The 22740-nt window shown below is 40.5% G+C and overlaps 3 protein-coding genes across 5 annotated transcripts in view; 1 reads left to right on the forward strand and 2 right to left on the reverse strand.

Moving 5' to 3' along the window:
• Positions 1 to 12209, forward strand: part of Oatp74d (Organic anion transporting polypeptide 74D) — an 82807-nt gene extending 70598 nt beyond the window's left edge. For all 3 annotated transcript variants that reach the window (XM_072003262.1, XM_072003263.1, XM_072003264.1), the window contains 9 exons: positions 198 to 418; positions 686 to 826; positions 1041 to 1163; positions 5302 to 5466; positions 5771 to 5966; positions 6240 to 6390; positions 7409 to 7649; positions 7837 to 7965; positions 8203 to 12209. In XM_072003262.1, coding sequence (XP_071859363.1) covers positions 198 to 418; positions 686 to 826; positions 1041 to 1163; positions 5302 to 5466; positions 5771 to 5966; positions 6240 to 6390; positions 7409 to 7649; positions 7837 to 7965; positions 8203 to 8372 — 1537 coding nt within the window. In that variant the 3' untranslated portion in view covers positions 8373 to 12209. The remainder of the gene's footprint in view (positions 1 to 197; positions 419 to 685; positions 827 to 1040; positions 1164 to 5301; positions 5467 to 5770; positions 5967 to 6239; positions 6391 to 7408; positions 7650 to 7836; positions 7966 to 8202) is intronic.
• Positions 12210 to 16698: 4489 nt separating this feature from the next.
• LOC139987356 (calaxin-like) lies at positions 16699 to 18669 on the reverse strand. Its single transcript, XM_072003517.1, has 4 exons — positions 18341 to 18669; positions 17897 to 18011; positions 17402 to 17655; positions 16699 to 17320 (listed from the first exon to the last, which is right to left on the reverse strand). The coding sequence occupies exons 1-4, from the start codon at positions 18667 to 18669 to the stop codon at positions 17098 to 17100; spliced, it is 921 nt and encodes a 306-aa protein (XP_071859618.1). The 3' UTR covers positions 16699 to 17097.
• Positions 18670 to 20655: 1986 nt separating this feature from the next.
• Positions 20656 to 22359, reverse strand: LOC139987248 (uncharacterized). Its single transcript, XM_072003273.1, has 6 exons — positions 22210 to 22359; positions 22112 to 22148; positions 21781 to 21983; positions 21380 to 21614; positions 21161 to 21296; positions 20656 to 20866 (listed from the first exon to the last, which is right to left on the reverse strand). Exons 1-6 carry the CDS (start codon positions 22249 to 22251, stop codon positions 20773 to 20775), a joined length of 747 nt encoding a protein of 248 aa, XP_071859374.1. The 5' UTR covers positions 22252 to 22359; the 3' UTR covers positions 20656 to 20772.
• Between the last annotated feature and the right edge of the window lie 381 nt (positions 22360 to 22740).

Consider the following 22740-nt stretch of genomic DNA (forward strand, 5'->3'; position numbering starts at 1 on the left):
CGATCGTACCTTTTTTTAAATGGGTTAGGTCCCGTGCCTATCCCCTTGCTCTTCGCGTTTATAAATAAAAGGAACAATCAACAGGCCACGTTACCACACCGTAAACGTTCGAACAATCGAATAGATTAGACGCTCTGCAAACCGTACGGTATTATTGACGATTTTTTTTTCTTTTTTTTCTTTTTTCTCTCTCATAGTTGGATCTCGTCCACGACGCCGGCTCAAATGAATACGATGAATTACTGCAAGGGTGACTCGTTGACGGAGCAGAGGATACAAAGTAAAATAACTACAGTGGTCCTGGCTATATTTTTTGTCTCCTTGTTGGGCGTTGGAATGGGTCAGACGGCAGTCTACACTCTTGGTATTCCTTATATCGACGACAATGTGGCCAGCAGAGAAAGCCCACTCTATTTCGGTAAGAATACAATCGCGTAAGAATACGGTCGTATCGCGATCCTATTATGTTTCGAAGAAAAGAGTGGAAACAGTACGTGCTCCGAGTTCTGTCGGAAAGCAAACTGTTCTCGTTGCGAAGCTTCGTCTTGGCGAGCCTCCAGAATCATCGAATACGTACAACTTTGATTTTGATCATCTCGGTCTATTGTCGTGTTATCATCGCAGTTTCAACGTTGTCGAGAATTTGCATACTCATGGAACGCGGCGTCGATGCATTTTGTTACAGCGATTACGATCGGAGTGAGGATCCTCGGACCAGCCCTAGGCTTCATTCTAGGCTCATTGTGCACGATGATTTACGCGGATTTGTCGGCGAATCCGCAAATCACGCCGACGGATCCAAGATGGGTGGGAGCATGGTGGCTTGGTAAATTGAAATTTCTTATGTACTTCCTTACAATCTCGTCTCCTCGGAAACACCAATCTTCCAAGCTTTGTTTTATGATTAATTGTTTCCTTTGATTTTCATATCGTCGAATCCTTCCCCTTCATCCCCGTATCGTTGCCTAAGTTTTGCAAAATTTACAAAACGGCATAAGAAAAACCAAATTGAAGAAAACACGCGCAATTGTATGTTTCAGGTTTGGTGCTAATATCCGCCATGCTGATGCTGGTCAGTATAGGAATGTTCGCATTCCCGACGCGGCTGCCCGCGAGCAGAACACCGCCGAAACGGGCGGATGCGAAAAAGCCTAGTCTCCGAGGTAAGCCCTGATTTATCGTGGCGATGCGAACTGTTCGTCAACGAGAGGCCGATGTTTAAGCTGCGACCATCGGATCAGAACGGTTTAATTTGATTTTATGACTTCCCGTAAGCCATTCCGCGACCGTTCTCTCCCCGTGTTTGGTAGCCGCCCCACGAAATGGGGAAGATTCGACGAGAAAGATAAAAGTATCGTCGGTCGTCCCGAAACCTCGTATTTATCGTAGTCCAGCCGCGTATGTGTATATCCGGTCGTGCTGGGTTGATTCCGTTCGCGACTATGCAACGAATGGCCCCCTTGTGTCGCGCAGACATGGCTGTCGCTATAATTTTAAATTACTCGATACTATACTGCCATATTATGCGTTCACTGGCGAGCAGCGATAAGAAATTACAAAATAAGACGTTTATGATTCGACGAGGTTATCTACGAACCAACAGAAAATTTCCTATTGAAATAATTAAATGTCACGTAGAACAGGCTATATTTTAGGTTCATTTTACATACGCGTTGATTTCGTTATCGTTTACGATGTTCATTTGTTTATTTAGGTTTCGTGAGTTGTTTGTTTACGTTTACGGATTGTGTAGTTAGGTTCGTACTCGGGAAACAAATAGCCGATTGTTATGTTACCAACACGCGATACACGAATCACGAAATGCGTTAATAAGCGATGATCATTGGTCCAATACGAACATTTCTACGTCCGGATGTTTTGGCAAGACGACGAAACAATGAGGGCATTATGTATTCGGTGAACGTTTATCGGGACGAAAGGACGGGCCAATAAGATGATCTTTGAAGCGTGAACCTGGCAGTCAAGGTCAGTGGCGAATTTAGGTTCAGAGCCGGTGTGTCTGCTCGTTCGATCGTGAGCACGCAGGCTAACGCTTTCTGAAACACGGGCGAGCCCTTTTCTAGGAACCCTTTTCGCTGGGACAGAGCGGGGCCGACCCTTCGTGCGTTTATTCTTGGTCCGCTTCGTTGGAACTTTCGATCGAAGGCCGCGTAACATCTGTTCGATGAAAGGCACGAGAATGATAGAAAGGCGTTCGATCAGGCGAATTAAAGAGTTTAATTCCTTTAATGAAAAATATGTTTAAACGTAGAGGAGAATTATAAATTCCAGCAACGCGAACATCAACTTCTCCGTACCTTTTTTTATCCTTGACCGACAGTGTTTCGGAATGTTGTTCCTGAAAGAGGCAGCTGCTCAAAATGCAGCACGAATCGCATCGATAATGAGACATGTACGTTCCAGTGCAGCACGTGCATTTCTCTGCTGCATTTCATCGTACACGTTATTTAAAAATAACTCTGACCACCGACTTTGAGCCTATTTGCGCTTAATTTCATCGTTAGCATATCGGACGTTGCAAGTCGACTCGTTCGATCAACGAGAAATATCCAAACTCGACGCTTCGATCTTACCATATAACATACGTACGTACAACGATTAATCACGAAGAGAAACTCAATGGCGAAACGTTATCTCGATGAAAACTCAGTTGCGAAAGAATCGGAGACCAGTTGGTTCGGTAGCTTGGACGGCGATAGCGAAGCAAATTGCTCGTGTTTTCGAAGGAACGCTGTTCGACCAAAAACTGAGGCGCGCATCCGGCCAGCAGGAGAATAATTTCCTTGCGGGGTCGTGGTTCACGCGAGATGGAGAGATTTAAAAGAGAAGAGGAGAGTGAAAAGACTCGGTGTGTGTGTCGCTTGGCGCATTTCTGGTGCGTTACGTCGCGCGTGTTATGTCGGCCAAGGTGCACGAGACAGCTGAGATAAGTTCTCTTCCCGGCGAGGAACGGATCCACACGCGGCCTGAGGAGAACAGGGCCGTATATGCACGCAGAAATGCACGCGCGCGCGTGCCTACCGAGCGCTATGCACGACGCATGACCGTGAACTTGCCCCACCTAGTGCACCAGTCGGTCAGTCATCATTATTAACGCACACACGGGTCCGCCGCGTCCACACACACGCACGACCGCCGATCCTTTACTCCTACGTACACATGGCACACCGGAGAGACGAGAAATCCGAAGACGTTTCGGGCCTTTCGACTTCTTTTTGCCGGGAATTTCCAGAAACGATCTGCTTGCGTATCGACCGACCTCCCATCGAATGCTTTTTATCCGAACTGTATGCGTAACTTTGATTTCGAACGGGTTACACGGATACCGTAGATACAACTAGCTACTTTGAATTCTGAAGCGATTTTCGGTGGTTCGATGCGAGCAGGAAAGTTTCCAAGAGGAAGTTGCAAACGGAGTATACAAGAAGCAGGTTGGAAAAAAGCTGGAATGTCGTGGAGTATAGAGTTACGATGACGAGCTACGGTTCCAACAGAAACTTCCGTACGTGGCACTGTCGTGAAGTAGATCGTGCAATGCCAGAAGATCGCCTCGGAGGACAGGTCGCCGTTGAATCAACAACATGCACGCGATTCGCGTATTACTCGATTCGTTAGCGTCCGTTTGAAGACTCCATTCGAAATTTTCCTCGGGAATACCGTATCTCTCTGAACTCTGCTTGAAACGACGATTAACCGACGTCTTTAAAGATTTGCTTGGTCGATTCCTAGTTACGTATCATTATCATAAGCGATAGAAATCCCTTTGTTTCCAAGTTATCAGTCTTTTCGCCTTTCTGTCTCCTGTGTTCGAGGAGCCGTACAGCCGTTTCTGTGACTTTTCGCGATAGGCCACCCTGTATGTGCCTGTTGCAGGGTTGTCGCGATAATACACGGAGCGCAATGTTAGTCACGTTTGTCTACTCATGGTCTGCAGGACTTCTCTATGCGGGGTTGCCACGACTCTAGCCTGGCCTTCCTGGAAGCCTAGAGCAGTCCTAGGCATCCTTAATGTCAGTTTCCACCTAGGGTTTCTCGAACGGAAACCTCGCACGAAGGCGGACGCCTCATCGTGCATCGTTCTCTCCGCTTCTTTTTCCACTCCCATCCTTTCCCCCATCCGTTCCATGCAGGAATTCGCGTTTTTTACGATTGCTCGAAAATCGATGTTTCATCCGATCGTGCCACGTCGCTTCTTGTTTAGCGTTCTCCTTCGGACCTTTTTTTACCCAGTTTTTACTTCTCGTAATTGCGTCAATCGTTGATTGTATCCTTCTTTCATCGATGTTTTAGATCGACGACTAAAAAAAGCAGTCGTTGAAACCACCGAAAAAACTTTAATTCGAAGGTTTTAGGTCTCCGCGCGAGTAAGCAAACGTTCTCGTTCACTTCGTAACATTTGCATCGATAACATTTACGAGATGAACGAGGTTAAACCTGATAATGCGAGCTATTCTAACGAAGGTGCAAGCTCGTTTGCGAAGACTGGTCTTGTTCGATCGACGGTATATATCCGATTATCAGTTACAAAATAAGAAACTCGTCTGTTTGAGGCTGATACGTCAAGGGACGACGAGTATGTGAAGGAAAAAAGATAGGAGTAAAATAGCCCGCCGTTCTTATCGGGATCTTTCAAAAGATCCTGCGTGTCTCGCGAAACCTTTATCGCTGCCTGTAGCTGCAGATCGTTCCTCGTTTTTCCCGTGTCGATGAAAGCATCGGCGTTGCGCTTTCTTTTTCTCATCTGTTTCTCGTTTTTCGAGCTTCGGGCGATTGCAGGCCGCTCTCTTCTCCTCCGTGCGTGCTCCCACTTGCGCTCGTGTTGCTTCGTCGGATTCCCTCGAAAATAGAACGAAGGAAAACTCGATCGACGTCTAATTAGCTGGTGGTTCGTAATTGAGTTTATAAATATCGGAAAATATCGGTGGCCGTGTTCGATTCTCTCGTGCTTCGGCCGAGCACGAAAAGGAGGTAGATCGAAATAGAAAACTGTCTAGAAAAAAAGTAATAATAGTAAATTCGCACAACGTTTTCTTTTTTCTTTCGTTAACTGTACGAAGAACGCATTTTTCTCGCATGTCGTCGTGAGATTTATTTTCGTAATTTGTTAAGAAACATCAAGAGTCGCGAATAGAAGGCTTGGGACAAAGAGCCGAAAAGCGAGAAAGACGACGAACAAATTTCATGTAAATGGTTTGGCTGCAGGTCGCGGTGCTCGGCTCGCGTCGCCTGCACGACTCGGTAGACTCGCTACACCTCGCCTTTTCTCTCTACCTGTTGCAGACTTCCCTAAAGCGGTGAAGAGGCTGTTGAAGAACGACATTCTTATGTTCCGGACGGCCAGCAGCGTGCTGCACATCCTACCGATCGCCGGCCTCTACACCTTCCTGCCAAAGTACCTCGAGAGCCAATTTCGCTTGCCAGCTCATCATGCGAACATGATCTCAGGTAATTTTCGCGAATAGACACGCGAGGGGAGTTTCTGGCCCCGAATCCTGTTGTTCTCGTTAACTTTCTTCCATGGAAGTACTTTTGTCGAATCCTTCGAAGCTACGCTTTCATTCTCCGACAAACACAGACAAAGTTGTTTCTCTTTTTTTCAAAGATGATCGGATCGAAAAGAGGAATAAAATAAAACAAACGGAACGTTTTATTCGAATCGAATGGAACAGTCGACTCGAGTAAACGAAAATCGTTTACTCATCGTAACAGAGGCCTGGTCTTGATCCTAAGCTGTCTTATTTTTTCGCAGGTGTCGGTGGTATTTTAGTAATGGGTCTGGGTATTATAATTAGCGGAGTGTTTATCCTGAGGGCAAAGCCTAACGCCAGGTTCGTCGCAGCCTGGATCGCCTTCACAGCGATAGTTTACGCGATCGGTATGGGCGTGCTGATGTTCATCGGTTGCCCGATGGACGATTTCGCTGGTCTCGTTTCGCATTCCAACGGGTAAGATTTGGTTTTCCTCTCTGCAGTCGAGTAACCGTCCGCTCCGTTTCAACGTTTTCATCTTGCACTTAGGCTAATTGCACTTACTTCTCATTCGGTCGTTTGCATAAATTACTCTGTATGAAATGTTTATAGTTCCGACCGCGGGAAGTTTAAAGTGAAATAAAGAGATAAGCTCTGGTGCAGATGATTTTACATATGTTGATAATGGCCGTTTACGTAGATTTTATTGAAAAAGGAATTGACATTAAGCAAGCGACAAAATCCTTTTAGATTGTCCAGCTTCGAGCCGGTCTGCGAGGCTACCTGCGACTGCGTTCGGAACAAATTCAGTCCGATTTGCAGTGCTGATGGGAAAACTTATTTTTCCGCGTGTCACGCGGGTTGTTCCAATTACACGGTCGTCGATGGCAAGGTAGCTTCGGTGAGTATCACGACAATTTACCATCACGATAAAGAATGATGTAAATTCATTACGAAGGAATTACGAGAAAAATCATTCACGCGTCAAGTGGATAGCGTTAAATAATTATGTCGAATAGGTAGTTAAGTAAAAAGTAGCTGACACGTACGATTATACGATTGATGCCAATTAATCGGGGAATACGTAAAACACGATGCAAAGCCGTCCTCGTCGTCTCATTACGCCGATACGTCCTCGCGATTCGAATCGAATAACACCTTCGCTATTCCGCAATTTGATTGCATTCTCCTGATTGTATAGAGTCAGTGACGTCATCGCGGCAGAATATTGATATATAGCTCGTTGCATCGGGAAACAGCCGCGCAGCCGTAATTATCGGTGACAGTAGCATGCAACTAGGCTAGAAACGTTTCGTTGTTCTACCATTTACGGACGAAATCGCGTTATTCGCCCGGACGAAACAATGCTTCATTGATTGCGCAACTGCGCAAGTCATTACTTTCGCAATTGAAGCGTGCCTAGTCGCGAGCATTTCATTTCCAGTTATTCGGATTTCACGCGAACCGACCCGATTTGACGCAAAATTAAAAAGTCTGAAATCCTTTGCCCGCTTCCTTCTGTAATTAATTGTCGCAGAGAAATGTAAGATAATTTTGAGGTTGCAATCGAATGGAGCTGCATGTAAAATATCGCGACGTTGTAGGAGGAAAAACACGAGAGACTATAAAAATCAACTATAAAAATGGTCGTCGAAATCATCGTTTTATCGTTTCCCCTTTGTTTCGTAAAAAATTATTCGTCAGTTTGAAGTAGAATTTTTGGAACAGCACGATATAGAACATAGTCGAGTAGTAAAACTAGTTAACTGTTGAGTAAAAGTTGATCGAACTAGTTTATTGGCATTAGCATACATTGACTTTGAACATGTAGAAAACGGAACAAAGTTGCAACCGGTATGAAAACATCTGCATCAGCGTACTCGGCATATCTTAACGAGGCCGGTTCCTTGGCTTTTCAGTTTTACAACTGCCAGTGCATCGGGACGAATCTAACGACACCGGAAACGACCAACACCGCGACGATCGGTTACTGCGAGCTCGAGTGCAGTAACTTTTGGGTTTATATGATCCTGTTCTCGGTGTTCGTTTTCATCCACTCGACCAGCGAGGTGGGCTCCATGCTGTTGATCTTACGGTGCGTGGATCCACGGGACAAGGCGATGGCTTTGGGGCTTATACAATTCGCCATCGGCCTCTTTGGTAATTATAAACCTCGATCGTTCTTTCAATTCCAACGCTTGTTTTTCTCAACGAATGAATTAAACGAGATCTTAATCTTAATTATTATTTCCTTGGGTCGACTTGGAGATCCAAAGGAAGTCTCGAGTTCGCATGATTTCAGAAATGAATTTATCAAACGTATGATCCGTTGGTCGGTTGGTTCCAGGTAACGTCCCGTGTCCAATCGTTTATGGTGCTGTGGTGGACTCCGCTTGTCTCGTATGGGAATACGCTTGCGGCGAGCGAGGTGCCTGCTGGCTTTACGACTCGAATGTCTTTAGAATGTTCTATCATGGTACGTACGCGGTTAGGCAGAAATCTGCGGCGAGGAGGAGTCGGAAATATCTTCACCTCGACCTTCCTGGCTACTGCTCGCTATTGCTATTATATATCGAGGTTAAATTTCTCTTAACTTCACTTAACCCAAAGAATTGAACCGTCTGTGAACTTAGAAATTTGACCTCTTCGCGATACGTTTCATAATAGGCGATCTATTCTTTAATTAATTAATCTCTGCGTGAATCCTTCCCAGGTACCACAGGCGGAATTCTGATTCTCGCGTTCGTGGTGGACATAGTGGTGTGGTACAAGGCAGGGAGCATTAGCTTCGTGGAGGAGCAGGACGTGGAGGAGGGCACTGTGGAAGAAATGGCCACCCTGAAGTCGCAGGACGCGCAAGCGGTGGACAACGATTATTTGTGAAAGAGTCCCGGCCAACTTCGATGGTATCTCATCAAGCACAGGCCTGAATCTAGCGTCGTAAACCGGGACAAAGCGTGACGAGCCGTTCCTAACTGACGAGAACTCGGTGCCAGTAGCACGCCGGAGGTTTAAGACCGGGGCGGTCTGTATCGATCTTCGCGTGTCACATTCGCCGGCCGTTTCTCTTTTTTTTTTTTTTTTTTTTTTTCGATGGGTTTCGTTTTTGGAAACCTACGGCTAGAACCCGGTTGCCTCTTTAACGACGTGAAGGAGCAAGGATTCAAGAGGGAACGACGACAGTGGTGTTCGCGTCGATCGCCTTTCGAAACTCGAAGGGAGTCCAGAATCAAGATGAGATAGGGCGACGAATGAACTGTTGAAGGAGGCGATGCTCGGCCACGGAAATGCCCGTAGTTTCCAAAGAGGCTGTGCCGAGGTTTCGAACAAGTGCATCGAGGGACGAAGAAAGAAACGTGTAAGAAGAAAAGGGGACAAGAAAATGGGGATCGATGATCAACGACTTGATTTTTCTTGAGAATGTGGTTCTTGGAGACGCGAAGACGCGCCATGAAGGAAAGATCTTCCTGGTTGGTAATAAAGAGCAACGATTTGAATTAGAGATAAAGCGGTACGAGATACATCCGGAGGAGTGAGTTAGAAAGGGAGATATGGAGTAGAAACGTCTGGTAGTATACGAGAATTTTCGTGTTTGGAGAAGGGACAGTGGGATGAAGGAAAATGCGAAACGATGACCAATACGGATAACGGAATCAATACGGCACGCGAGGTTCTCGGATCTTGGGCGAGCTTCTCTTAGGCACTACCGTCCGTGTTTCACTCTGCAGATACAACTAGGCGTAGGCAAACTGTACGTACAAGCGATTTACGATGTGTGTATGTGTGTCGGTAATATTTGTCTGGAACGAAATACGCGGTATATCTCGTTGTTTTTGAAAGATCATGAGGATACATTAAGAATGGAAAAAAAAAGGGGAGAGAATCTGGGAGCGAATGGGGAAAATAAGAAGAATACATAGGACATATTTTTTAGATGATTTGACGATGAAAATCTGGGCGATAAAGAGAACAAAAAGTAACGTTAATTATTAATATTAAAGCATTAGCAGATACGACACACAGGGAGAAGAGCGACGACACAAACAAAAGAAAAGAAAAAACAAAAATAAAATAGAATGCAAGAGAAAAGAAATATGGAAGAAAAATGAAGTTAAGAGGAGGAAAAAGGCGGATAATCGAGAGCTGTATTTTAATATGATACATTTTACACACTCGTGAGACACTCGTCAATGTATGCGCATCTGCCGCCTGTGCTTCTAGTGCTTTGAGCGTTCATTGTTTCTGAGTCCTTTTCAATGGTCAACCTGATCGTATATCAACCTTTTATATGTGTAATATTTCCCGTAGTAGTTTCTCTGCAGACTTGGAAAGATCGACCATAATACCTCGGTTCCAATGTTCCAACAATAAATTCGAATTAATTTCTAATCGAGTCTAAACTAAAACATATTTCTTAAATTGGTAAATTATTATTGGAGTAATTGCTGGTGGGATTTCATAATCAAAGGGTTAGATGGACGATCAGTGTATTAGATAGCTGCCGTATAAGGCAGCGAAACAAGAAAGAAAAACAAGAATTGTACCGGAGGGTAAAAGCAAGAAAGGGTAAAATTAAAAACGCGCGTTTAAGGTACGCATTAACCGCTATGAAGTTTGCGAATTATTCGATTCAGGGGCATTGCTAATATACTACATCATTTTACGTTTGCTTCAAGGAACGTTTGGCTGACAGCTAAAATCCGTCAGAGTTGGGTGATACGAAAGGGAAAAAGAACTAGTTCCATTATTCAAAGGAAAAAGTCAGATAATTTCGACTAATCTCGTTAAAGATGACGAGAGCGAGGAATTATATTTTTGAAGAATCTTAATTGTGGATTGTTCTATGTTGTTTCGTTGATCTACGTAATCGGAGAACTATTTCTGAAGATAAAACGCGAAAGAGCGATACATTCATAATTTATCCAATTAATTCTATTTCTGGTTTCTCCTTGGATTTTGTACTCTATGTTTGGAACATCTATATCCTCTATGTATCAAGTACTATTTTTCATACTTGAGTAGAAAATTTCTTTGCAAAACCACTAAGTGTAGACGAATTATGGCAACGACAGCCAATTGTTTCTTCGAAACTCCAAATAAAAAAGATATAGGTATATTATATATATACACATATAACGTTACAACAACTCTGAACAGATCTTCAGAGTAGCAAACGATCTGCTTTCAGTTCAGAAGAAATATTTTAAGATGGAGAGAGGACGACTACTGAACAAATTATTTTTTTTTTTTTGTACTATCGTACCTCTTATAAAAAAGACAACAGTTACATAGAAAGAGTGTACTGTAAAATTAACTTGATTTTTTCCTGGAGACAGAAGCACCGTGGGATTTCTTCTGGACTATAGCAGAACGTATACCTTAACCCTTTCGGTGTTGAAAATAATTGCTCGTATTCTGCATAGAACAAACCACCCATTCACCGGGAGGGTTGAAGGCGTTACATATACCTATACATTGTACGTATCGTGTGTGCATGTGCGTGCGTGTACAGTTGTACCAGTAGATCGTTGACGATGCAATTGAGAAAGGATTGCACAGGGGCGGATACGGCCTTCCGTGCGCCCGTTGATCTCCATCGAGAATTGTATTTTTGTATTCGAAGCGATACATAATCTATATTTTAATCGATCACGAATCGTATATAGAACAGCACGTAATAACTTAGAGCCAATTCCACCCTTTGAAGCGATTCATTTCTCGGGTTTCGAATATTACCATTCGGTTCTATTCACTGCAACGTCCTCTCTATTTTACGTTCGTTCACTCAAGTGGAGGAACGAAGAGAAAGAGGAAAAAGGTTCGAAGGTGTTACTTCGCTCTCTTCTTTCTTGACGTTAAGTGCGTCATGTGATAAATCGATCACTATGTATCGCGTTGATGCGATCCTATTCAAGATCGGTAACACGATGATCTATGGTATGTACTGATCGATCGTTTGGTTCTAAGGCTAATCGAAACACTAACATCGGATACAACCAAATGCAAGAATAGAGTTGACAATATTTTCGCCAGCGAAAGTTAGGAATGCTAACGTTTACTGTGGTGCAAAGTTTATCGCGTGAACGATAACGTCAAGAAAGAGTTAATAATTTTAAGAGAAAAACAAGACAAAAGCAAAACGCCAATCGCAAAATAATTGTTTCACTTGGGAGTTAGTCCAGGGGATGAAGAACGCGTTTTAACCCTTGTATTGGCAGAAGAATTTTCGACTCTCTTAGAATTACGAAAGCATTTTAGGAGTTCCAAGATTTATCCCACGAAACACGATTACACGTAGACGTTAAGTAGATGTTAGAGTGTTTGCATGCAGTTTTATGCGCAAAATTCATGCACGTTGCCTGGAGCAACATTGCCAAACAAGGAGTTAAAACCGACAGCTCCATCGTCGCGACTATCAAAGAAATTTCTATAGGCTTTTCCTCTCCATCGATGCAGAGTCGACTCATTGTCGGATGGTGTATTAATCGAACAAGATTTTAAACGGTGCAACACGGACTCCGTTATCGAGGAACGATGAACAGAACTATTTTGAACGATTCGAAGCCGTGTGTACAAATTCTACGCGCTCTTCTCTACGGTTCGACTTATTTTTAATCGCTTTTACAATCCTTTTTCCATCGGCGGAACGGTTAGAGGTTTCCAAGAGACGGTCCGTCGTCCCATGTGTCCGTCACAGAGATATTTTTCTTGCGGATGAATCTGGAAAGGAAAGCGTAACGACGACACATGTCTCTATTTTCCAAGAAAGTCGCGAACCAGAGCTCTATCTCGACGAGGCGCTCTCTAGGTTCTTGCATTCTGTTTTAATACGCGTTCTTCGGCTCGATAACAAAATAGTATGAACGAACGAAATTTGAAGCGTTATTTAGTTATTTTAGTTTAATTTCCTTCTCGAAGGGCAAAATAAGATGAAGAGGTAGAACTCGATGAATGGTGTGTACTTGTGCGTTTGCCTTTCAGTGCTCGATATACATCACTGTATATTACATGTACGATAGAGCTGTACATATAGGAAAGTACAATAATTGCCAAAATAATCATGGCGTGGAGCGACAGAGTCTCAGTCTTTATTCCGTGTGTTGCGCCAGTCGGTACATCTGCAAGATGGGCAAACGATTCTTTACGAATCTATTACGAATTTTACCCACGAAGCGAGTACTTGGACATTGGATTCCTTCGAATGTAAATTTTATCCGAAAATCTTTAACTTTGACGAAGATTTTAAACGTAGTAAGATTTCATTTAGTCGCATGCCCCGTGTTTCGAATCACTTGTCCATCGTTATAATACGTTGCTAGTTACGTCACTGTGAGAATCAATGCAATGACGACGCGTTAACTTTGATACACTGCCCTCTTACCGATACTGCCAGTCAATGAAAAAGACTTGTTTCACGCGAAAGCTCATCAGCCAATTAAATTACTGCCAGATTTTACTGCCACACGACTTACTAGCATCATTTTTTACATTATTTTTACAAACTGTCCCATTTACGAAACTTACGCTCGAGATATTTCCGCCCATGGAAACAGTCCAGGGTCTACATATTGTTCGTCTAAGGAAAAGAACAAGAAATTTGTCTTTGCATTTGATACGTAGCTTTCGCGTAATTCAAAGGAGTACTTTTTTTATACATATTCTCAACTGTATACAGTATCGACAATCTAAATGATAAGGTTCGTTTTTTTTTTTTTCACTTACATTCTCTCAGCATTTAATATTCACTAGCCGCATCTTTTGATGTAGCGTCATCGTCGTGTGAATTCCCACAGTTTCGTCGATTAGATATTATTTAAAAAAATAGACAGGAAAAAAGAAACGATCACTGGCGGAACACAGAATACTATAATAATTATATTTTAGTAAAAAAAAGAATTTATCATTAATATACTTGTAGGATAATCAGCTGCGTAAGCGGACATCACGATTTTATCTAATTACGGCGTAGTTCTGTAAGAGAACCATAATTGCTAGTCTTTAATTTGCGACGTGCTCGCGTGTACTCGCACGTCTCGACGGAATATATACTGGATGTTTAATGAATCCTTCGGTTGGAGCAACTTTATCAGTCTGCAAGGAAACTTCTTTTTATTTTATCCAAAATACTTCAATTATATATATATATATGATTTGTTGATATATATATATATATATATATATATATATATATATATATGTGATTCGAATCATTTAATAAACGAGCTATTAAACGAAAATTAAAAATTACATGCTCTGAATGAAAATCGTGATTCAATCGTTTTAAATTACTTTTCCAAAGTATCGTCCTTGTGACGAATTTTCGAATCTCACTGTGAAGGCTGATTTCTATATTTTTAGCAAAATTTGAGAGCAAACGAAAGAGAGAAATTGAATCTCCCCGGACGTTTATGACGAATGTATTGTTCTTATGCGTTTTACTAATCTTTTACGAACAATTAAGAGCGAAAGATAGGCACGTTGCAAAATGCTAAAGTTGCGTCCAACCATCTAACTATTTACCTAACATATATGCGTGTGTATCAAGCGTAAGGATCGACTAAATCGATGAATAAAGATAACGAAGAGCAGGGAATATGATAAACGAAGAAGAAGAAGAAGAAGAAGAATAAAAAAAATATAATGCCATTTTTATGTATACATATATTGTACTAATAATTACTATAAATTTTTTGTTTTATTAATATTATTCTTACTATTACTATGATTTATTATCGTCGGATACTGATTCTTGTTTATAATATAATTGCTATTAATTGATAATTATCGCGCGGTCGCGGATCACCGTTGTAATATGCGCTTTGATTTTTATACATAATATATAATATATATATATATATCATATATTATTATATGTATATAATATATATATATATAAAGAATCGATTACTCTGTAGGTGACGTAAGTGTATTTTGATATAGTGCACGATATCGTATGCGTAGGTGCGTGCGTGCGTACGTGTGTGTCTGTGTAAATGTGATGTGTCTGCGTGCAAATGTGACACGAATAATTCTACATGTGTCCGGCCTCAATCGTCGGGCATACGCAGAACAAATTTTACATTATTTGTAAATGTCGTTGAGTTATCGGTACGTCTGTTTTATTTTTTTTTGTTTTTTTCCGTGCTTATTTTTTTAGCTAGATATCGTACAGGCAGTTACTTTTCCATCGAGACGAATGGCACTCCTGGTATCGTGCGCAAACAAATTCTCTAACAATATGTCACGGAAGCATACAAACAGAAATTTAATTAAACTCCGAAGCTAACTATGACAGATTTTAAAAAATTCCTCGTTGCATAATTTCGTATATTTACAAATTATAACGATTGACACGAATACGTACTGTAATTTCACTGTAAAAATTTCCAAGTTTTTCTTCAGTCGATTTTCAACGAATGGCAAAATTTCTCGTACGTACGATACGCGACGTGCCGTTCGTCGGCAACACAATTCCTCCTGGAAGATGTAACACGCGTCTCAATCAAGACTGTAAATAGCAAATAGCAGGCGTTCGATGGACCTCCACCTTAAGGTTCCCACACTACTCCCGACGTTTAAGTGCCTAAAAAGAAAGAAAAAAAAAAAAAAAAAAAAAGAAATGGAAAGGAAAGAAAGAAACCGGAATAAAACGCGTCTATCCTCCTCGAACCTTCGTTGTCTAGTTTCTAGAAGTGGGTAAGATACTATTTTGACGGCTTGATGCCACCACGAGACATATAACTTTCAAAGGGCTAACATACATACCGTTTCAAGAGTGCTGCAACACATACACATACACACACGCACACACATACACACACATACACTTTCTCTTCGTCGTAGAATCTCGGAGTTTTTAAACGCTTTAATAAATAATAGTAAACGCTACCAGTAGTGAAGAAGAATGTAAAAAAACAGGCAAAATAAAAAAAGAAAAAAAATGGGAAAAAACGTATAAAAATGAGCATATTTGCGAAACATCAGTGTTGAAAAAAAAAGAGTTACACGATAGGAAACGTTTAAACAAGGATTATGATGCAGAACCATAGTGACGATGAAGAAAGAACAAGTAGAAAAATAATCGTCATTCCCACTTTGATGAATTAATATACGTATAATATATAAATATATTGACTATATATATATATATCTAATACATATTCATATATATATATATGAATATATATGTTATATATATGTACGTAAAAGACGAAATAGTATTTTATCTGACTGCTAGTTTCACGTCACAGTGGACGAATGTCGTTCGACTCACCCTCAGCAGATCTCAGCACTCTAACGAAACGAACGTGGATCGTTTATTTTTTATTCGCGCATAAAAGTCCCGCTCGTTTCCGTGGAGCGCGTTTATGAACACCGGTGTTCACAGGGTACATCGGAAATCGGGATTCACGACTATAATACGTAAGATTCATATGTTCAAAATATATTACATTTTAGGCAGAAATCGGATTTTTCGAATAAATTTATATAAACTTTCCGTTCCCTCGTGGAATAGAAATTCTATGATGGAAATATACAAACTCTAGAGCACAAAGGATCAATGTACAAATGCCTGTAAAGCTAAATTCAAGGAATTTCTCTACTTTCTGTTTTCGAGCTTGCGAATAAAAATTACCCTCCCTTATCCTTCTTTCTCTCTCTCTCTTTCTCTCTCTTTCTCTTTCTCACTATAAAGTATAATTATATAATTATTCGTTAAAAATCCGATTGCCTTCGGTACAATTGAATCGTTCAACCCCTGTTCCAGTGATTATATCGTACAAAGAAGCCGCAATCGATTCACGATGCAACCTGTGAACGCGCGAGCGCGTGCGTGTATATTAATTATTACAGAATATATATATAACAGAGTATATATATAAAATAAATGAAGAAAAAAGTATATATACACAAAGATACACGAGTATATCCGTGAAAATAAAGAAAGATGGAACCTTGAGGTCGCGGCACGGGTCCCTGAAACCGGAAGTACCGCGACGACGAGAGCCGATATTTTGTTGCGCGTGCAGAGAAGTCAATTTTTTCGATTACAAAATAAAGAAGAAACCCCTTACATCACTGTAACATACCTCTAGAACGTTTCATAGTTTAAATTAGCCTTCGGGTTATCGATCGATGATCGAGCACGTTCAGTCGATATTTTCCAAACGGTGAGATCGGTAAGAATCATAAAAGAGAAAAAAAAAAAAAAAAGAAGAAAAGAAAATCAAGATATGAAAAATGGGAAAAAATCGAAGAGTGATTTCGATGCTTGGTAATCCGAGGGTTAAGACTGATTCAGCAAACACGCTATAAGAAAACCAGATCGAGCGTATTTTGTAATTATGCTATTATTATTATATTATATTATATTATATTATTATATTATATTATTATATTATATTATTATATTATATTATTATTAATATTATTATTGTTTATAATTACGATTACTATCGAATTTGTTTTTAATAAACGGCAGGTGCCATGATTACGAATTCTTTCGGTGTATTTTACTCTTCGCTATAATTAACGTGTATTCTATTATTTTTCCAGTAAAGCTACGAGTATCCAAAACCAAAACCTTCTTCCTGATCAACGCATTATCTTATGATCGTAACGAAGCCAGAATAGCAGCACAGTTCTCATCCGTGGACAGACATTGCCCAAAAGCTTCCAGCAGCAAAGGTTCCTCCGTCACAGCTACCTTGTAATCCTGAAAAGAGATTTTCCCGTCTCGATCCACGTCCAGCTTCTTTAACGCTAATTCAGATAGATCTTTCACCGCCTCGTCTGGATCCTCTTCTCCTGGCTGCTTGATTAAACAATTCCTAGAGCATTGGATAAACGTTTGTGGTTAGTACGTGAGTAAGTATCGTTAATGACTAATTGTTACAGAAAAAGATCGATACTTGAATAATTGGAATATCTCATCTTTCGTAATGAAGCCATCGTTGTTCAAATCATAGACTTTGAAACAAAATTCAATTTTCTCCCGTAGACTACCACGAAGATACAGATCCAGTCCCATGATCCACGGTTCTAGCCTGATGATTCCTTCGTTTTCTCGATCCCAGCAACAGAACATACGTTCCACCAACACGTCTTCGGTGATTACCTTGAACGTGTTGTGCAGCAACTCGCGGAAAATCACCCTGTCGATACCCTGAAAAATATTCCCGCGTCTCTTAACAACAAACGGAAGGAGCAAAGTAAGCGGTGCAGAAAAATTTATTTTTATTTTTCCTTCGATTATAATTCGTTAGTTATATTCGTATGTTTCTCAACAATTTGGGGATGGAAGTATCACACAATGCGAGTCGTGGGCATCGCATGTTCATTCATGCCACGATTCATGCACGCGAGTTAAAATTCCTATAATTTTAAAACACTACGAGTGTCGCTACCTCTATAGTTTGATTCGACTGAGTCCTCCTCCCGATAATAACAGATTGTCCAACCTGTTGCTGTCCAGAAGTAGTCAACTTTTTGTACAGCTTGCACAAATTATCCAATTCCGACCTGCGGTAGGAATTACGTTATTACAAATAGGTAATTATTATAAAATTAATATACCTGTCATACTTAAACAATTTTTAGAATCTATAATCTTTTTATTTATTTCTTTTTCTTTTATTGCATTTCTATGAGTGATAACTTGTTCGAGATTTACAAGAAAAGTCGTAGAATAATTTATTGCAAATTCGTCGATTAGATCTCGATTCCTTTTGAAAATAATCTTCTTGACGTTAAAAGCACCGGAGTTTTCATTTTTTTTTTTTTTTTTTCTTTAAATGCTCTTTCCGGTGTTAACGATAAAACAATCTACGGTTAGGCGTATTTTTACTTGCCAGCAGAACCTGGTTTTCCTCTTTAACGATTCGATCAATTTGGCCGTGTACGCCGAGCTTCTCGTAATTCCCGCGACTGGCATCCTTCTACGATGTTTTCTTCGAGGCTCGTGCTTCGGGCTGCCGGAAGTCTGCCTGTTGCTGTTGACGGAGGCTTTACGGCCGCTCATCAAGAAGATCGAGACACTTTTCATCAACGTAGCGCCTGCACAAAGGTTGACGGCGCCTTGATTATCGGCGCCGATGCCGACCCTGACGCCGACGCCGACGCCGCTCCCGTGATCCATTCGAGCTTTCGCGCTCGACGTGAGGCTGCGTTCCCTGGACATCCGCCTGAAATTCGCCAGTACATCGATTGGTCAGTGTTTCGGTCATTTTTAATGAAGTTTTAGAATCTTGTCGGACATCATCGAGAGATTCATCCTTGGTGAAACTTTTTCAGAAGATTCCCACCGGTAAGTCATTTATCAATCAAATTAATATCGTTCAGTAGCGTTTATGAGTTGAATTGTGAAATTTTTGCTGGTGAGTTTGCCTTGTTTCGATCCACCGATCGGATTTTTCGGTAGAGAAAATTTTGTTTCTTCGGATTAGGTTTCGAGGTAGTTTCACATTTCAACGTCTGAATTTCGATAAATTTAATAGTTGATTAATTAATCGTTTACGAAACGTCGTTAGGAAACGTATTTCCTTGGTTCTAATTATAGCAGATATAACGCGAATGCAAATCGATCGCGCCAAGACAATTGAAGCTATGGTTACGGATCGATTGATCAATAACACGCAATGATTCATCGTTTTCGATTAGAAACCGAATCTTCCCCCTGTTTCTTCCTTCGAGTTCTTCGATAAAACGTGCTTGTCGTGTCTTCACGCAATTCGACCGTAACACACATCTCTGGAATTGAACGAGTTGAAGGACAAAATCTACTTGTCAAACTTGTACTTGCCACGATTCCTTTGCGATTCTCTTATCGTTTGATCGTCGTATTAGACGTATTACACGTATTCATGATTCCATTTGCATGAAAATTTGCAAAAATGATTTGATAACGTTTCGCTTTACGGAAAGTAAAGACTTTCCAGAAGTAGAAACCAAGTTATGTATGCACGTATACATTTATTTGCATAAGCAAACTACTTTTCAAGTATTTCGTGCAAGATCAGATTGGCTCGTATCAAAACCTCGTTAAAAAATATGAAGGTATCGTACGACTTATGAGATCGTTGGGCAAATAAAAATATAATTTCTATTCCGAGGTATTTCTAGCGTGCTTTGTTATGTCGTGCCTGGCACTACAAGCGAGAACCAATTTCACAAAGAATACGTAATAACATTCGGGATATTGCTTCAATTAACTTTCGCCAGCTAACTGAAATTAGATCTAAAATTTCTTTAACGATCTAAACTTGAAATTTACATCGTTTTAAATATCGATACTCTGCGCCTGAACGAATGCAACTCTCTCTCTCTCTCACACACACACACTCTCTCTCTATTGTACAACTATAGTTTCGCTGCTGTAGATGTTGGTGAATTCGTTGCTTTAGTTTCCAACGATTTATCACTTAAGGAAAGCGCATTGTTCGCGGTTTATCTAGCTAGCAGTGTAATTCAATGGTTACATCGGAATGAATCGAATTAACTAATTTGAATTCAGATATCAGAGGTGCAATTTCACACCAGATTAAATCGCGTCACGGCTAGAAACACCGTCGACTTCCAATTCTCGGTTTAGCTTCTCCAAGTTTGCATACACGCGATTCATGAGTCATGCGAGTAGTTTCAGCCATTGCATTGGTAAAAAAGAAAGAAGAAGAAAGGAATATGAAAGGAATAACTTATAACTCTTTAAATATCGTTTTAAGCTGCTTATCCTTCGTGGATATCTTTAAAATCTCTTTTCGTTTTGAAATAACAATGTATCAGTACTGTTTAATTGTTTGTTCTTTTACTGAAAAGCATTAATACGATTCAAGGACTTACTTTGCGTTTGAAACGTAGTCGCCACATATTTATTTGCGCTACATTCTTCGCTCGAAGCTTTGAGGATTTAGGATTAAAGATAAAGCTAAGCGTTCTCTCGTGTGTAATTTAATTCAGACAGCATCGTTTTTGCAACTCTATGACAATTGCAATAGCAATAAACTTACCCTACGACGAGAAGAAAACGTTCGGCTCGCCACTGTTTCTTTCTTGTTGCTACCAGTTACATTAATCGATCAAACTTTCTGGACGAAAGCGGTTTCACGTAACGTTTCAGTCATTCGTCAACTATATTAAAACACGTTTGTCGATAAGAAGCTTTACGATATTTTTATCGAAAAAATTTTTATTCAGAAAGCATACAATTATTTATTGAGAAGAGATTGTACAAAAGAACATATTAATTCGCTAGTTTCATAAACTTTGCTTTGTAATCGTTTAAAATCTAAAGTATCGACACTTTCTTGGGCTGATTCATCGACGCGAACTTTTCAGGATCGCTTGAGCTCGACTGAGTCAACAGCGTAGAGTGATATTTCCTGTAAAACCGTTTTATATTAAAAATTCCATGAACAATTAGCAGTAACAATGAGTTTCTTGATTTTAAATTGCCCGAGATACAATACACTTGGCGGAAAATGCAAATTAAGGTGTCACTCGAAAGATAATTTCAAACACAAGATACGCAATCTGCTATCATTTATCAAAAACACCAAATTACTTCATAAATTAGTCTAAAACAATCATTCGCAATTCATAGCGTCGTTAATAATTTTTGATGTGGTGTGAAATATCAGTTTGAAAAAGTTACCACTAGATTCTTCTTTCTTTACCTGCAGATTCTGTCAAACACACTTTGAACAAAAGTCAAATGTTTATGTAATTTCGCCATTACGTTGTCCAATCGTCCGACGGTCTTCGCCTTTTTTAATTCCAACTTGTTCACTGATTCGACGCGGTTTGGAATTCCTCGAGGAAAAGTATCAAAATTAGGAAATTGTAACGTAGGATTATTTCTTACGACTATCGTAAACTTTCTTTCTAAAAATTACTTGAGTTCTCCCGATTCTCGTTTCCCTGACCGTCACGCTGATAAAAGTCCAGCTGTTCCAGCGAATTTAGAATATTCGCCAAATCGTTATCGGTCTTCGACACCAGTTTTATGGACGTTGGTACCGCGCTGGTATCCATCATTTCGCTGATCGCGAGGTCAAGATTTTTCAGTGTGATGATGCCGTCCTCGATCAAGCCTCTCACGGCCATTATGAATTCCTCCATTAATCGAGCCTGAAATATTAAATTAATCGCTGCATTATTATCAACGTATCATTATTATTAATATATCTTTTTGTTATGTTCACTCGTGGATCGTGCCCCTGTAATTTCTTCGGAAAAAAATTAGAAGCATTTTGTACGTTAAAATACGATCGTGTGGTTTATGGCTGATACTCGCTTCCTGTTGTATTAAATTGTCCAAATTAGGAAAGTCTCTCCGAAGTTTCTCGAAATAATCGCCGCTCCCTAATAGAGCCACACGCAGATTCACGATTTCTTCTATGGAGCTTTCTGTCCGAGGGAAGTCATTTCCGGGGAACTGGCGGTCAGAGACCCGCTGAACTCGAACGCTTCGCTGTTGACCTTCTTGCGTTTGATTTTCTTTGCAATGAAACAAGAAAAAGAAAACAAGGAAGAAAACGAACGATATTAGCACCTACAACTACACGAAGACGTGGATAAATGACAACTTTAATCTTCGTTTTGCCATGAAGATAATTTTCTCTCACCTGTCGATCCTAATTTAGCGAAGGATCCGTACTGTACCTAGAAACAGATTTATCAACGTTGAATTGATACTAACGAGAAAGATACGACTTCTACTCACTTTCAAGAAGAATAACAATAACAAAACTGTTAGGAGCTTCATTTTTTTTTCTAACTTTCTATTCGGATCCTTGGAGAAAAGTCGATCATCAATCGAGCTACGTCGATGACTGCTGCTGGCCGGTTGAGCGATCGATTTTATAGTGGCGAAATGCGTGGTTAAACGCACTCTGCTATGCCGTGTTTTCCAAACTTCCCTTCCTAACATCCCGATAAAATCAGACGCAGCTATTTCACGACGAATCATTCCGAGTTGTTACGAATGTTAAATGTTCGCACCGTTAGAATATTCTCTGGCATTCAATGAGTTTCAATTCGGATATAGTAAAATAATCTTAACTCTGATATCGTCTTTCCAAAAGGATTTCCCCTTAGATAATTTTATTTTACAGGCTGATCTTTAAGTGATGGTACAATCGAACGCAGAATGATTCTACGTGGAAGAATAAGTCGAAAATATGGAAAAAAATATCTTCATATGACTCTTTGTCTCTGAGAAAATCGAGTTTAAAGATTTATCAAGTATATTTAA

The sequence above is a fragment of the Bombus fervidus genome, chromosome 5, assembly GCF_041682495.2.
Source record: "Bombus fervidus isolate BK054 chromosome 5, iyBomFerv1, whole genome shotgun sequence".
In the NCBI taxonomy this organism is placed as follows: domain Eukaryota; kingdom Metazoa; phylum Arthropoda; class Insecta; order Hymenoptera; family Apidae; genus Bombus; species Bombus fervidus.

Bases quoted from the DNA above. Each gene is read 5' to 3' on its own strand.
- LOC139987248 (XM_072003273.1), bottom strand. From the start codon at position 22,251: ATGAAGCTCCTAACAGTTTTGTTATTGTTATTCTTCTTGAAA. The intron at 22,149-22,209 runs GTGAGTAGAAGT...ATCTGTTTCTAG, and splicing joins TATTGTTATTCTTCTTGAAA to GTACAGTACGGATCCTTCGC. The intron at 21,615-21,780 runs GCGAGTATCAGC...TTAATATTTCAG, and splicing joins ACAATTTAATACAACAGGAA to GCTCGATTAATGGAGGAATT.
- LOC139987356 (XM_072003517.1), bottom strand. From the start codon at position 18,669: ATGTCCAGGGAACGCAGCCTCACGTCGAGCGCGAAAGCTCGAATGGAT. The intron at 18,012-18,340 runs GCAAGTAAAAAT...TTCCTACCGCAG, and splicing joins AGGAAAACCAGGTTCTGCTG to GTCGGAATTGGATAATTTGT. The intron at 17,321-17,401 runs GTATCGATCTTT...CCAATGCTCTAG, and splicing joins GAGATATTCCAATTATTCAA to GAATTGTTTAATCAAGCAGC.